This window comes from Ursus americanus, chromosome 5, assembly GCF_024610735.1.
Source record: "Ursus americanus isolate L20-20 chromosome 5, mUrsAme1.1.p, whole genome shotgun sequence".
Classification (NCBI taxonomy): Eukaryota; Metazoa; Chordata; class Mammalia; order Carnivora; family Ursidae; genus Ursus; species Ursus americanus.
The window spans coordinates 3470342-3486714 of NC_142131.1; the positions used below are offsets into that span (position 1 = coordinate 3470342).

Here is a 16373-nt window from a genome sequence, read left to right on the forward strand (position 1 = left end):
GTTCCTTCATAAGTATGTTCTTTTCAGTCCCACTGTGCTACGATACTCTTGTAATAATTCCTTGGCATTTGGCAGGGAGAGAAGAGACTCGCAAGCAGAGGGAAGGTCTTCAGGGGCTGCTGGGAAAATTAGCTTGGGATGAAAACCCAATAGGCTTAATTTATTCACTGGCTTCTATCCAGGTCTAGAAGGCAACATTTGGGCTATGTGTGTTTTGCAGGAAAGGAAAAGACATTTCCGATTATGGAATAAGGCCAAACCCTACTCAAAGGTGGGAGGTGGAGGTCAGAAGAGGGTAGCATCTAAGGTTGTCAGTTGTCTGGCTCCCTGTGACATTTATTTTTCTATTCTTGGCATTTATATTACTGTGATAGATCAATTAGCCTCTCACAATGTTCTAGTCCATTGACCTTATCATTTAACTATCTTATGGTGTTACTGTCACCATAGGGAGACTGCAAAGGAAACATTTATAATTTTGAATTACCTAGGTCCAGAGCTGGGGAAACATTAAAAGGCTTAGTTTGGATAATCATCAGTCCACTAGATGACTAAACCTTTAGGGAATTTTCCTTTTTCTCATCACTCCTGAATTCTGACAGCTACACCATAAGAAGCAAAGGAACAGAACCCATCCTAAATTGTGCTGTTGTTCAGGGATTCCAAAATGACTCTGAGAAGACTTGGAAGATCACAGAATCTCAAATTTGGAAGGGGCCTTACCTTAGAGATGGTTGTCGGTCAGGATCCTTGGCTGCAGGCAACAGACCTGGACTATGGATAATGTGGGCAGAAGGGAATTAGCTGGAAGAACGTTGGAAAGCTCCAAGGTGAATGGGAGGCAGGAGAGCAAGGCTTAGGCATGCAGAGAAACCACGGGTGCTCTGCAGGGCCAGGAAGCAGGGATTACAGCAACACCTTCCTAGGAGGAATACCTTCCAGCTGTTCCTTCCATCCTTCAAGACTCAGTCCTGGGAGAACGGGTCTAGTTGACTAAATATGGATCTTTTGGCTTGTGTAGTGGGAGGGCCCCATCAAGATCACACCAGATTTCTCCTGTTGGAAATCAGAATGCTTTTAGGAAGAAGGAGTGGCTGATGGGAAGGAAAAAAAAAAGGCAGGAGGCGGGGGAAGAAAAAAAGTTGAGTACTAGGTAATTCTTTAGTCCAACCTCATTTTACAGGGGAGGGACTGTGGCTTGAAGAGTGAAATGGCTTGTTCAAGTTTACAGATGAGTGCAAGTCCAACCAGGTATGAGAACCTGGGTTTCCTAGTTTCCAGCTTGGTGCTTCTTTCCAGAGCAGATGCCTTTGGAAGCAATGCCAACAGCCTCCCTCAGCCGTACTCAGGAGAGTTTGGCCTAAGTGTGCTGGTCAGTCCGGTTGTACCAGATTTGAAGAGTTTAAAATAGCACTTCATTTGGACTCAGCTTTTAATTGAAGGAGCAACCACTGACATTTTTAATAGAAACAAACTCTTACATTCATGTTTTCTTCTAAGCCACATCATCACCGTCTGCCTGAAGAACTCATAAGCTAGAGGAGGATGGACAGTGAAGTGTGGTACTTGAAATAACATGAGAACTCCAGGGAATTTTAGAGATGCCGTCAGACCCCGCGGGGGAATGGGATTTCAGTCAGATGGCCAGCCTTCCTTGGTGATGGATGCAGCTGGTCTTAATTAACTCAAGTCTGGAAGAGCAGAGGTTGTCAAGGACGCTGTGTCAGAAATCAAACTCGCGGGAGAGGAGGACGCAGTCCCAAACTGACAATTAAGAGCTGCCGTGAATAGGAATTCACCAAGGGCCCAGAAACAGAGCTCTGGTCAGAGTGCAGGGAGGCAGAGGAGCAGGGAGGTAGAAAAGATCTGGATAGATTGGATGCGCCTGTCCTCAGGAGCTTGGGGGCTGTCCCACAAACTGTAAACACATGTGATTTGGAGAGGGGGCGGCTGACTCTTCTAATCCAAGATCGGGGAGGAGGAGAAGACTTGGTTTAATGCAGGGAAACCTGTATAAATAATAGCATGCTGTTTTAGAAAGAGGATCGGTTTGCTGACCGGAGGGTTAGATGGAAGGAAGTGCGGCGTCCTGGCCCGGAGACCAGCTCAGCCAGAGGTGCACGCCTGCAGCTGCTATGTTCCAGTCGCTTCTCTTTCTAAACCTTCCTCTCAGCCACCTTTCTCCTCTAAATCCTTTTGTTATGTCTAAACAAATCCTGTTATGAAACAACAAAAAACCTGGCAAACAGCCAGTCCACACAGAGAAATGGGACTTGAATTACATTTCGGTTTTGATTTCCAAATAGAGGGAGCAGTGATTGGACTCTAAGCAACACACACCCATTATCATCAGAACTCATAAGCTTAATTACAGAGAAACTGAAAGCTAATAATTTTTTATGCACAGTTACATCCCTAGGAGGCCAGTTACCATGGAAATCTCTCCTTCCTTTTCTTCCACTTAGAGCGTATTTATGTGGAAAAGGAAGCAAAATATAAACACGATGGGAAGATTAAACAAGACATGGCACAGTTTGCTACAAATACTTTACATTTATTATAAGAATACAGTAAAAAGAAAGGTTCTGCAGACCTAGGAGTGGTAATTGGTCTACTGGAAAAGAAAAAGGCTATTCAAAAATGATCTAAGTTTACAAAAATGATGAAATCATGTTTTAAAAAATCAGAAAACAATCGAAAAACATTCTACAATGTTAGCCAGAGTTGAAAGTGTATTTCCTCTGAATGTAAAAACTAACAAATAAATAAGTGTTAAATACAGATCAGAGTTAAAAATGGTCAAAGACGGACAACTGTTTTCTATCGTCAGCTGCCGTTCATTGTCAGACCTGTTTACAAAGCCACATAAACTCACCAAAGGCCTTGTGTGTATGTTCTCACTTGCATTTTTTTTTATAAGAAGCACCCTATTTCCAGTGTTTCTTTTACCCACGTCACAAATAAATTACTTTAAAACAGCAACAAAAAAGAGTAAAGGTGCTTTAACCTGATAATATTGGCACTAGAAGGAACTTGGTAAACCGCACGAGTGTTTTGCTCAAAGTGATGCTTACAGATGGAACATCTATACCTTGGCAGGCTGAGAGCCGGCCCCACTCGTACCCCATCATCTGAAAATCATCTTCTAGCAAAGGGAAGAGGAAGCAACCCAGAAAATTGCATTTCTGCAACCACTCACTGTGGACCCGTGCCAGGAAAGTGGCAGTGTCGTAATCCAGTGGGCTACCCACAGTCAGATGGCCTGGGTACCATTTGTACATTTCATCTTTGCTTTCAATGTGCTTGGGCTCCTGAAGAAATCAGAGCTGTTCTTGGGACTTTGACAATTTGATTTTAATCTCCTGCATTTATCTGGCTTTTCCTAACCCTATGTGGTTGTATGGCTATGACTTCAGAGAATTCCAACCTTCCAGGGTACTCACCAGAACACACCAAGAAAAACACAAAGAAAACCGTAACATAAAGTCAGCAGAACTCACATGCCTACCAGCCCTCATTATACGCATGTTGCTTCATTAGGCTATCTAAATGTATTTAAACGTAAATATGAAATCTATAGGTGTCTAACAAAGCTGTTTCAGTGAGAAATCTCAGTACTCTCTGGAGGAAAATGCTGAAACAGGCCATGAAAAGTGTGCACTCCTGGCACGCACTGAGAGTCACAGGATAGTACGGGCGTCTGGGGAACTGACGTGTCATATGGTGCAGTGAAGTGTTCACCAAATGAAAGGGAGTTTCCTATCTTTGGCCACTTTGGTCATGAACTGGAACGAACCAAGACCCTTCCCTACCAGCTCCCTTTTATTTATGATTTTGATTTGATGCTCAGAGTCTATACCTGGGGTTGTGTTTAGAATTGTAGGGTTATGAAATACACTTGCTATGGGGAACCAGGTGAACTTTGTGGAACTAATCTCCTTGACTCTAAAGCCAAACTAGTAAATCCCATTAAAACATGCATATTTTCTGTACATTGCAAGAAAGGCCTACACCTGAGGAAGAATTATAGTAAATAGTTCACTTCTGTGGGAAACGGTCTTTTGCTTGAAGCTGAAGGAAAGCAATTCAGACTGGCAGGGGATGGGCCTTCAGAGCACCCCCCAGGCAAACAAGAAGAAGTCTGCTGTACTCTGGTTAGGAGAAAACATTCACAGTCATGTTAAGCACAGTTCTTGGCACCATGCCCTTTGCATTCCCTTATAGTAGTCTGGCATTTCTTAAGAGCAGACAGGCAAGTTTATTTCTACTTAGTCAAGTTATTTGTGAAAGGAAAATTCCTACATAATAGGGTGTTTCACTTTTTAATTTTTTCCCCTTCTGTGTTTAAAGAAGAACAAAGGCATGGATTGGCGAGCTGCCAAAGACTGCGAGGATGGTCCTCTGCCTGGGATCTTAGTAGTAACTGATTCCAGATCCCCTTTCAGACCCTGAAGTTTGAATCCAGGGCACTTAGAAATTTGAGCCCCCATTTGGGGGTGGGTGGGTTTGGTCTCCATAAAGATTGTTCAGGCAACTCAGAAGACCCCAAGGTGTGTAATTTGACAAGAGGTATATGAAGAAAATATTAATAATGAAAGTTTGGACTCCTGTACTTCATTTTTCATACTCAAATTTTTGCTGCTCCAGTGTGGGATTTGGGATTTCTTTTTTATGCCCATCTTACACTTACCCTGTGTTGCTCAGAGCATTGACATTTCCCATTGATATCTGTCCTACGCTTTCAAAATAAAGTACTCCTTCCTGTGACCAGATGGACTGCCTGGATGGTTGTAGTTTTTGCAAGGGTGTTTTAACTGAGCACCTGTGGGTGGAGCAGTATTTCTGTTGTCTGATGACCAAAGTCTGGCTTCTTAGTATGTCATTTTAGAATCTGCTTTGGATAGCATCTACAGTGTGCTTAATCTTAGCAAAAGGGGGAAGGTGTGACGTTTGGCTTTTTAGGAAGGCTGCTGCTTTGGGGGAAGTGTAGAGTAGAGCTGAGGTTTTAACACAGTGGTGCTATTGGGTCTGTATATCTAGATAGGTTGGCTTATTCTGAACTTCATGTTCGCTACCCTCTTTTCTGAATCTATGGAGAAAGTCTTTAACATTTTTGCACAGTTAAAATAATTTTAGACATTTACTGATAGGAAATGCGCAGGAAACAACACTAATTATTGGCATGGAAGAGAGGAATGGTAAAATTGAGTATGTCCAGGCGTTTAAGATAAAGTAGTCAATTGCTAGTGTTTTGACGTTTCTTTGGAGGTAGGTAGTAACTCTAATGAATTTACTTGGCCAAGTGGACAGGCTGCTTCCTTGGACACGCCTGCTCACAATGGTCTTTGTGTCCTAGGAAAAATCTCCCAAGAGGCTCTGTTGATAGTGTCGCTCCTCAAACACATCTGCAACCTAACTGTCCGGTCTCTAGCACAGGGACGACCATGAAGCTGTATTCTAAGCTGCGTGTGCCACGGCGCCGCTCCCAGGGTGGGCGTGCAGTTGGCCTCAGTAAACGGATGCCTGCGAGCTCCGTACAAGGCAGGGCCTCCTGCGCACCTGAGCAGAAACTTTGGTCTAGAGCCCTTACGGTGCCGTCCGATAAAAGCTGATGATGACGGCCTTTCTGTTTTGTTAGAGTAAGGATTAAGTAGCTGAATGTGAGAAAAGGAAACACCAACCGGAAGTTAAAAAAAAAAAAACAAAAACAAGAAACAAAAATACCAGGAAAAGTAGTAGCCTGCCCCGTTCCCTGCACCTGACGTGGCAGATGTTCAGGAAACGCTTCCTGGATGAATAAAGCGGAGAGAACACACGATAAAATTCCGGTACCGGGATCATTATTACTAGCACTTAGAGCATGACTTTGTAGAATCTGGAATCTGCTGGTCTCACTGGGAATGTTGGGGAAGACAGCTTAGCAATTCCAAATTTGAATCTGTTTAGAATAAAATAAATATTCATGTTTCAGGGTTCCAAGTTTGCTGGCAAGGAGGGAAGCTAACTCTGTCTTTGGGCTGCAGGCAGAGAGATCTACGACAAGCTTTCTTTACGAACATAGAAAGTAGGAGCTTCCCCGGCGAACGTCCTCGGGCGCCGCCCAGCCGGCCTTGCTGGGGAGCGGGCTGAGCCCCGTCCCGCCCGCGGCCTCCCAGACGAACCGAGCCAGGCCCATTTCCCGGGCGCACTGGCTACCTCCTGAGATGATCAGGAGCGTCAGAGAAAATCAAATCAATATCCAATTCACTGTCCTTTAAGAAATGTTGTAGAGGCTGGGGAGGAATGTGATGTTGTACGACGTGCAGCAGGAAGCTCCTCGGAGCCCCTTTGGAGGACGGCTTTCCCTACTGCTGCTGCACTTTGTCGGAGGGTTAGCCTTGGCGCAGCGCGGGTGGCGTGGCTGCCGCCACTGCCCTGCCTCCCTCCCGTCTCGCTGCTGAGAGCCTCTCGCTCTGCCTTCTGCGTCTGACCTCGGCTGTGCTGCACCACGACTGGCTTTAGGGTGTTTCTAAGACTCTTTCCCCTCAAACGTGACCAGTACAAAGACAAGAAACATTGCTGTTTAATTGGTATTTTCCTCCTTCCCTGCTGAAGTCCGTGTTTCCCCAGAGCAGAGCTCACCCCAGGAAGGTCCCTCTGGGCATAACTCCAGGAGCCAATTAGTTAACATTAGTCAGGAGGGGAAACAGGGCCGATCCAAGGGCTCTCATCGAGGAGACTGCACCCTATCGCAACTGGAGATTTCTAACTAAGTATGAATAATGAGAGACTTCGTTTAAAAACAAATATTAAATATAACTAATGCAAATGGAAACAGACTTTGAGGAATGTTTTTTGAATGTTTGACCTATATATGCCCAGATCCTAGTCTGCAAGACAATGAGTGCAGGTGTGGTCCAGCAGCATCGTCCCTGAGCCACAGATAGAAAACTCCAAATGCAAGGGAGAGAGGTGTTGAAATTGCTCACACTAAGACCCACGCACTGGCAGGTGACCTCTTTTGCTTCTTTGGCTCCCATATCTTTTTAATTTTCTCTAGGGGAGGATCTGGCCTGGAGGCAGTGGTCTCCACGGGCTTTCTAGTTGACGTTGTCCAAGTCTCCATTCCGCTTGAATTATTCCACGCTCGGTAGGGGCTGCAATGAACCTGTCCTAGAATAACGGGTTCTTTGCTCTCTTGCCTTTGCAGATGCTCACCTCAGCTCCTTATTAACAGACAAACTAAAGTCTACGCTCATTACTTCTGTGCAGTTTAAAGTGACTGGAATGTAGTTCAGCAGGATTCTTCTCCCACCCAAGACTCTCCGTCCTTATTAGTGAGCTAAGTGAGTCTTAATGTCTATACTCAACAATTCAGAATTTAATCTTTGAACCAGTATGAGGCAGTAGGCTGGTTTTCAAGGGGTAATAAATATTTCCTTAAATTGAATTATGACTGAGATACATAGTTTATAAGTTTATACACCTGTATTATATTCTTTAAAGGAGAATTTTCTGGGACTCTAAGACTATCAGTATCTCCTTCAAGTGGGTAATCTTGTACATGAATATTTTCTTTTGCAGAAATGAATATGCAATTCTGGATTCTCCCAAATAATACTGTATTCAGACTTGATGTGAAACTAATCAAAACAGAGAAAAATAAATAAAATTAAAATATTTAATAAAAAATTTCTGGTATGCATAAGCAAATCAGAGTTAGTAATAAAAGAGGTAACTTTATTTTAATGGTAAACTTTCATGCTAACTTAATAGTATAATGGAAATGTAATATAAACTCATTTTCATATAAAAATCTTTGTTTCCATTTAATTAACATATTAATACATAAAGAAGACGTGTCTTTTTTCAATGTCCGCCCCTTTGTTGCCCTGTTTATTTTGCGTTCTTCTCTGTTTTGTGTGAAGGCTCTGACCTAAATACAAAAGTCGTCTTTACGTGACTCAGAAGAGTGCTTACGGACAATCAGTTCTGTTGATAAGGAACTTCTGAAGTATCAGTGTTGTGATCAAGGGAGTATGTGTAAAAAGAAGAGGGTGCCTCTTTGCAGAATAGATCAGTCTCACTTCAGATAAGCCCTGGCCACAAAATAGTGTCCACAGAGTACACTCCCTGAGGTTGTCAGGTACGCTCTGAGAACATCTGCTGATTCACAGGCAAGCCTGTGATAGTGGAATGCCTGAGAGAACTCTGAACAACAGCAGCCAGCAAGGTGCTGTTGCTGATTTTTGCATTGTAAGTGTTATGTTTATCCCACTAACAAGGTCCTCAGTTGTGGGGCATATATTATAACTAAAACACTTTCTTCTTGACACAGTCTTGCGTTATTTTAGTGGTATTAGCCAAACTATATAAAACTATATGGCAAAACCAAAATATAACATAGACAAGAAAACTGTACTGTGGCTTAAAGGAAATTAAACCCATTTCAATGACTACACATGAGCTTTTCTTTTAAAAATAGCCTTCAAATGAAAAACACTTGTGAAATGTGTACTGAACAATAGCTAATGCAATTAGGTTCACGGTCTCTACTATCTGCTAGTAAGATGTCTCAGTACTATCGTACTTGTGATAAAACGGTGAATTATGGATGAAGAACTGTATTGCCTGTATTAGATTTGGGAGATGAGAGGGAAGTGATTACACGAGACCTCTCACTCGGGACTCAGTGGCGGGATGGGCTGAAATAAGGCCTCTGGTTTTAAAAGTTTAAACAAAACCTATTAATCCTTTATTATTATTTTTCTGGAAGAGAAAGAATGTATTGGCTTTGAGAAGTAACCTTAGATTGCATGGAATATGAAATTAATTTTAGGTTTCAAATATTGGCAATAAATGTTAGTTTAACATTAAAAGATTTCTTGAAAAATGATGAACTACCTAAATATTTGTCATAAAGGTTCGTTGGTGATTCAAGATTGAAAAATGCAGGTGAGTCAGGCTGCCTGGGCTTATTTCCCCCCACCCCTGCTCTGTACTCATAAATGTAAGGAATTATGACAGGAACTGTATAGGAATGATATACGCAACTCCTGGAAAATCCATCAACAACACAGATTTGTGACCTAGCTTAATTACATCCCATCTAGTGGCAATTTTGGTTACTGTTTTCTTACTAAACAAGTTAGAACGTTTTGTGTATTTCTGAAGCCTTCTTTCCCTACATCAACTTGCAAATTCAGAACAGTATTTATATGTGTGCTTTCTGGGTATGGATTAGCCTCTTAAAGTACATAATTCCAATAATTATCAGTGACAGAAAGGATGAATAAATTATGCTTCAAGCACAACAAAATTAACAGTAAAAAATGGTTTGCATAAGTTTTTCTTAATGCATGTGCTTATATTAAATTTAATATTCCATACAACTTGTCCTGAAAGACTCCCAATGAGTTATTAATCCTGAACTATACCACTGCCTGCTTTGGGACAAAGAATAAAATAGAATTTAAATGCTGCAGATGTCACGATGTTTTGAAAAGCTTCTTTAATTTAAGCACAGAGTTATGATGTGAATTGCAAATTCTAACAGCCTGGATGACTGAAATACCAATGGCATGTTCATTCCTTACACCAGAATGCAAAGATTAAGCTTCAGGTCTTGTTCACAAAATTAAAGCCAAAACCGTCATCCCCTCTCCTTGCTGAGAGCTTAGCGTTGAGGCTAGTAAGTGATGAGAGGCTGTTTTCTTTAAACAAAGAATATTATGAAGAGATTCATTTGGAAATACTGACAAAGGCTAAAAATGTCCCATCTGACTCTTTCTTTTGAAGGCTGGCAAGTGCCTGAAGTCCACAGCACTTACCACGCTACAGGCCATCAAAAGAAGTTTCCATTTATTTACCATATTTAACAGAAGGGAAGACAGTGCTGATTTTTTAAAAAGTTGCTTTTTGTACTGCAAGATATTTTTGAGGGCAAGTTCATTTGGCTTTCATTTTAGTCTGGATGTAGTAATTATTAAATGTGTACAAAACTTGCAAGGAAGTTGAAATGATAGAAACAAGCTATTTTGTTCTCTTCAGTGTTCTCCTTTCTACTCTTAAAGTACTGGGTGTGAGTTCTGTGTGGCGGTATTGGTAGGCAGCAAGCAGCTGGAGAGGGCAGGAGGAAATTCCCATCCCATAAGCTCTTCCAATGGATCTAACCAAACGATCACTAAGGTGCTAGGCCCGAGCACTTAGTAAAAGCTCCCAAGCCACGTTGAGCCCTGAGCGTGACAGTCTCCTACACACATGGATCCTGAGAGGCAACTATATACACAACATGGGGTAAGTTCCCTAGATGCAGCTAAGACTCAGCTCAACAGAACCCTGCCTTGAACTCTGTGGTACGTATCATCCACACGGAGCGTCTCCAGAACTGTGCTCGCATACCTGTCAGCTACGATAAGGACTTCCTGGCAGCAGAGTAAGGGTCAATGAAGGGGGAGGGGAGAAACAGGAGGGCTGTCCCTCTATCTTCTTCAACAGTGTAATAAGGTTCATTTGACTTCTTGACCGCTTACTCTTGCTTAATGGTAGCGCGTGTGCGTGCGTGCGTGTATGCAGGCACACGTGCATGCGTGTAACACATCAGTGTGTTTACGAACTAGAATCATGAAATTCTTTCAGCTCCGGAAAGTGGCACAAATAAGAGGAATTAAATACCAGGATGCATCCTCTGAGGCGAAGGTACTTAACCAAAAGTAGGCGGTTATTTCTGCGGACTTGTGCTTTGTAGTTTTGCTAAGAAGTGTTTTTGCTGCCATTAAAAGCTCTAACTATGAACGTCCGAAAACATTTCTTAGAACTTTTCTTGTGAATTCAGACCATAAAATAAGAGGGGTGTGTGTGTGTGTGAGTGTGTATGTTTGTAAAGGCATAACTCTGACAAGAAGGCAGATTTTATATTTTCCTTCTCTTTCTCTCGCTGCTCCTTTCTCCAGACCCCCCTCCCATTCAGAACTTCCTTCTTGCTGGCACCGTTCTCAAAAACATCCTTTAAGAGCTGCTCTTTCAACCCTAAGAGTGTGCTCTTTGAGGACATTCCATGCGTGGTTGTCTGATGCCTGGACCGAGGAGCGGGGGAACAACTACCTCACTGATAATACAGGAGTGTGATGCTTCTCGCACTGCACTTATTTCTGGCAAGAAAGAAAGAAAAGAAAAACCCTAAGAGGTCCAACTAATTCCCCATATAAAATGATGTTTACAAATAGAATCTTGCCTTGGCAGAGCAAAAAGCCACCTTTGGCTGGAATGTGTCCTGCAGACATGGCATTACCAATGCTGCTTTTAGCACCGATGGAGTAGGGTCTGTGGCATAGGACAGCAGCCTGTGAACTGTCCCTGAAGTAGAAAACCTTTGAGAAACATCAGTGGTCCTGGTGTGAAAAAGATCAGTGGTCTGATCTTTCCTCCTGCTGAGAGGCTGTGCTTTTCTATTTACAATGGCCTGAAAAGGCAGGATTGCTATGGTGAGCTGATAAAGCCCTTGGTAAGAGTGTTTGTTTCTGGAATACATTGGCCTCTGCCTTTTTTTTTTTTTTTTTTGTAAGTGGCACATACTTAAAAAACAGTTAATAACAAAAATCACCTTAGAAGACTGTTGCAGGTAATGTGGTACAAACTCATTGTTAACGAGAAGAACAGTGTTACTCTGTTGGAGGACCGGGTCCTAGAGGCTGTTTGCGTCACTGTGTGATTTTCCTCTTGATGACAGTGAGCTCTTTCTGAAGTTCACTGAACTTGGGGCGGTTTTCAGGTTTATAATCCCAGCACTTGGTCATAATTTTGAAAATGTCCTCTGGGCAATGCTGAGGGGCTGACATTCGGTACCCTGCAGACCCAAGAGGAACAGAACAGAGAGTTTAGAATGGAGATAAGATATCCATGTTCACACAGGGTATTATGCAGTCGTAATCTTTGGTACCTTATGTCGTAGGTGTAATAGAAACCCAAAAACCCATTTCAGGGCAAACTGACTTCTATTTTTACAGGTGATGCAGAATTCAGTATTACAGAGCCATCGAATTACCTTCTAGCTTGAATAACTTATTTTTCATTTGCTCATTTGTCAGAGTCTGAGGTAAGATAAATCACATACAAATGCATATTTTAGTTCTCTCAGTATTTGCTTTTAGAATTTCCTTTTAGATGTTGTGGGCAGAGTTTAAAACAAAAAAATCTATACAACCCAGCTTTTTGAAGACGAAGAGAGGATAAGGATTTTAGAAACACTAATTTAAAAGTGAAATAAAAATGAATAGGAGTTCTACTCCTTGACAGCCCAAGAACTGTTAGTCCAGAGCCGTCTGGTGCTGTGCTGGGCAGTGTGTGCGTGCCTGTGCGTGTGAGCTCAGGAAGTGAGACGGCGGTGAGAGGAACGAGGGGGCTGCACCCAGTTCCAAGCCAGCCTCCTCGAGAGGGGCCTCACGCGAGGGCATTCCCGCTGTGTCCGAGGTGTTCTCTCTGGTGAGAGCTGGAGACACAAGTGCAGGCCAGCAGGCCACCAGCACCGACCTGCTCCTGCTTCTGGGAACAGCACATGGTTTCTTCAGAAATGTTACACAATTTTCAAAAACTTCTCTCTGAAGTCCAACTACATTTCCGTTTACAATACTATTAGTGGTGCTCATTTGGCATAAAACAAAAAATAGGAGGTTGAGGAACGCTACTCTCTTTCGCTTGCAGACGTCATGCCAGGCAGGGGGAATGGAAGGAAAGCCTATAGCTCTTATTTCTAAACTGTTGGAATCTTTAAAAATTTCTTTTGCTGTTGTTGGTTTTTATTACAGAAGAGCCACACCATCCACGATGCCACACCCCTGCTGTCTGTCTGCACACTGTCCCCTCCTTCCGCTAGGAAATCCACAGACCCAGCATCAGCACCGCCCCTGGGGGCTACCCCGCCTTCGGCTTACCTCTTTCCACTTGCTCCCGGGCTTGCTGATTTGTCATTCCAGGATACGGGCAGACTCCTAAGCTGAACGTCTCCCACAGGAGGATACCAAAGCTCCACACGTCACTCTCAGAACTGTATCTCCCTGCAGGGTGAACAAAACCAGAACTAGGGAAGGGTACAAGTACGGGGCCGTTTCTGGTTGTACAGGCCTCTGTCAGTCACATATTAGCATATTTAAGCTTACCAGCGGAATGCAATGACTAGTGATCTTATTTCTTCACTAGTTTTACTTTCCAGATCACTTCTCCCCCACCAAAAACAAATATTCAGCCAGCATGCAAGCTTACTTTCCCTGTGGTATTTAAATGAGATGGATGGTTTATATAAAAAAAGATATAAATTTATACACATCAGTGCCTAGGAGATTAAATAAGTCGGATTTCTGCAGTTTTGTTTTTGCCTGCATCATTTTCTTTCCATTAAAATTACAAACAAACTTAAAGCAATAATGAAAGTTTCTTAACTTCAATTTTTTTACTTGTCACTGTTTACAGATATTCCTACATCCTTAAAGGTCTCATTTTCTCCACTGTTTCATTCACGGAAAATACACTTTTTCCTGTGCATTCTGAATACAGTACAATTAACATACCTGGCTGACAAGAACAACGTCTTTAAATTATATGGCGCCTTGTTTTGTCAGACTATCTTGGTGCACCTGTTTTACTGAGCCAAATGAGCTAAGCTCTTTGGATTTCCCCCCTTTTTTGGTAGTCTTCTAGAGAAGCACAGAGATAAAAGCACAAGATACCCTCTGGAAATGGATGTGAAATCAAGGAGGGAAACGGAAAAGTCCTTTCCATCCTCTAAGATGCAAAAAATTTAAAGATTTTCATAACATTTTAATGTTATGTATAGAGCATACACTATCATAGCTAAACCCCATTCGTAGTGGCGCAAAAAACAATTCTTAAATGGTTTCATTTCTATCCCCGTTGTAAGCCACCCACCTCAACTCTGCCACTCCAGGATTATAAACACCCCTCGGCTAAAAACGTCTTGTTACTTTAAAGTAAGATGGCTTTTTCTTTTTCTTGAACAAAGTAAAATGAGAATGAGAGCGCGCCTGTGCTTTGGTAACTGCTGTGACGTCAGAGTCTGGAGCATAGTTGCTGATTATCCCCTCCAGCTGTGGGAATTAGCTTCCTTCTTACTAGACAGTAATTATGGAAATTCACTATGCTGTTTGGTAGCAAGATTAGTTTTCTTGTCTGCATATCAACTCTTTTTATGTTTGCCATCCAGTAATTTAACACTTTACAGGGAAGTCATTCAATGACTACAAGTTAAGATCATTTTTGAAGAAAGTCAAAGGTATACAGAGCCAAATACTTTGTTTTTGTAAGATAATATCAAGGTAGAGATCAAGAAAGGGATGTTGCATATAAACCAAGATCACACCGCAAAAGTGAAAGTCAATAACCTAATTCTATAACCTTGACCTTGAATCTGGTTTTCCTGGGTAATTTAAATTTTTTAAAAAAATATATTTTTAATTTATCTACTTACTTTAATGAGGTATAATTGATACATATTATATCAGTTTCGGGTACAGCATAACGATTCAATATTTGTATATATCCCAAAATACAGTAAGTCTAATTGACATCTATCATAATACTTAGTTACAAAAATTTTTTTCTTGTGATGAAAACTAAAGATTTATTCTCTTAGCCACTTTCAAATGTGCCACACAGTAGTATTATAGTTACCATGCTGTGTTTTATATACCCATGATTTATCTATTTTACTACTGGAAATTTGTACTTTTTGAACCCCTTCACCCATTTGACCAATCCTTTACTTCTGGCAACCACCAATCTGCTCCCTATATCTGACTTTGGTTTCCTTCCTTCCTTTCTTCTCTTCCCTTCCCTACCCTTCCCCCCCATCTTCTTCCCTCCTCTACCCTCTGTCTTCCCTCCCCTTCCCTTCCTTCTTCTTCCCTCCCCATCCCTTCCTTCCACCTTCCTTCCCTTCCTTCCATCTTCTTTCCCTTCTTTCTTCCTTCTATCGTCCTTCCTTCCTTTTAAAGATTTCACATGAAAGTGAAATCACATGGCATTGGTCTTTCTCTGACTTATTTCACTTAGCATAATGAGCTCGATGTGCATCTATGTTGTCACAAATGGCAAGATGCTATCTTCTATGGCTGAATGATATTCCATCGTGTATATATACACCACACCTTCTGTATCCTTTTATCTGTCGGTGGGCACTTTCTTTACATGTCATAGCTACTGTAAATAATGCTGCAGTGAACAGGGGGGTCCACATATCTCTTCCAGTTAGTGTTTTTCATTTCTTCAAATAAATACCCAGAAGTGGAAATACTATATCATATGGTAGTTCTATTTTTAATTTTTTCAGGAATCATCATACAGTTTTCCATAGTGGCTACACTATAAACATTTCCACCAGCAGCACACAAAGGTCGCCTTTTTTCACATCCCAACAAACATGGTTTTTTTTGTCTTTTTGATTATAGTCATTTTAACAGGTGTGAGATGATCTCATTGTAGCTTTTTTTTGGACACTGGTATTACAGCACCATTGACTATATTCCCTACGCTGTACCTTTCATCTCTGTGCCTTACTAATTCCGTAACTGGAAGCCTGTACCTCCTACTACCTTTCATCCACTTTGCCCATCCCCCCAAACATCTCCCCTCTGTTAACCCTCAGTTTGTTCTGTGTTTATGGGTATTTCCTGCTTTTGTTTTGTTTTTGTTTTTTTAGATGACAAATATGAGCGAAACCATATGGTATTTGTCCTTGACTTATTTCATTTATCATCATACCCTGTAGATTCATCTATGTTGTCACAAATGGCAACATTTCATCCTTTTTTATAGTCGAGTGATATTCTATCATGTATATATACACCATATCTTTATCCATCTCTCAGCGGACACCTAGGCTGCTTCCATATCTTGGCTATTGTAAATAATGCTGCAATAAACAAAGGAGTGCATATTTTTAAATGTTTTCATTTTCTTCTGATAGAAGTGAAATTACAGGATCATATATTTTTATTTTTAATTTCTTGAGGAACCTTTAAATTGTCTACTACAGTGGCTACACTAATTTACATTCCTACCAGCAGTGCAAAGGGCTCCTTTTTCTCCACATTCTTGACAGTATTGTTATTTCTTTTTGATTCTAGCCATTCTTACAGGTGTAAGGTGATCTCTCATTGTGGTTTGGATTTGCATTTCCTTGATGATTAGTGATATTAAGCATCTTTTCATGTGTCTGTTGACCATCTGTATGTCTTCTTTGGGAGAAAAATGTTCAGGTCCTCTGCCCATTAATATTATAATTTGTGAGTTTTTTTGGTGTTGACTTGTGTAAGTTCCTTATATACTTTGGATATTAACCCCTTATCAGATATGTCATTTGCAAATATCTTCTCCCATTCAGT

General features: G+C 41.5%; 1 protein-coding gene and 1 long non-coding RNA gene across 5 annotated transcripts in view; one reads left to right on the plus strand and one right to left on the minus strand.

Annotated features, from left to right (window-relative positions):
- Window positions 1-16373, plus strand: part of LOC148110027 (uncharacterized) — an 89916-nt gene that overhangs the window by 42876 nt on the left and 30667 nt on the right. The window lies entirely within an intron of this gene.
- Window positions 2531-16373, minus strand: part of FER (FER tyrosine kinase) — a 437115-nt gene continuing 423272 nt past the window's right edge. For all 3 annotated transcript variants that reach the window (XM_045808269.2, XM_045808262.2, XM_087861935.1), the window contains 2 exons: window positions 12909-13031; window positions 2531-11824 (listed from right to left, as the gene is read on the minus strand). In XM_045808269.2, coding sequence (XP_045664225.1) covers window positions 11679-11824; window positions 12909-13031 — 269 coding nt within the window. In that variant the 3' untranslated portion in view covers window positions 2531-11678. The remainder of the gene's footprint in view (window positions 11825-12908; window positions 13032-16373) is intronic.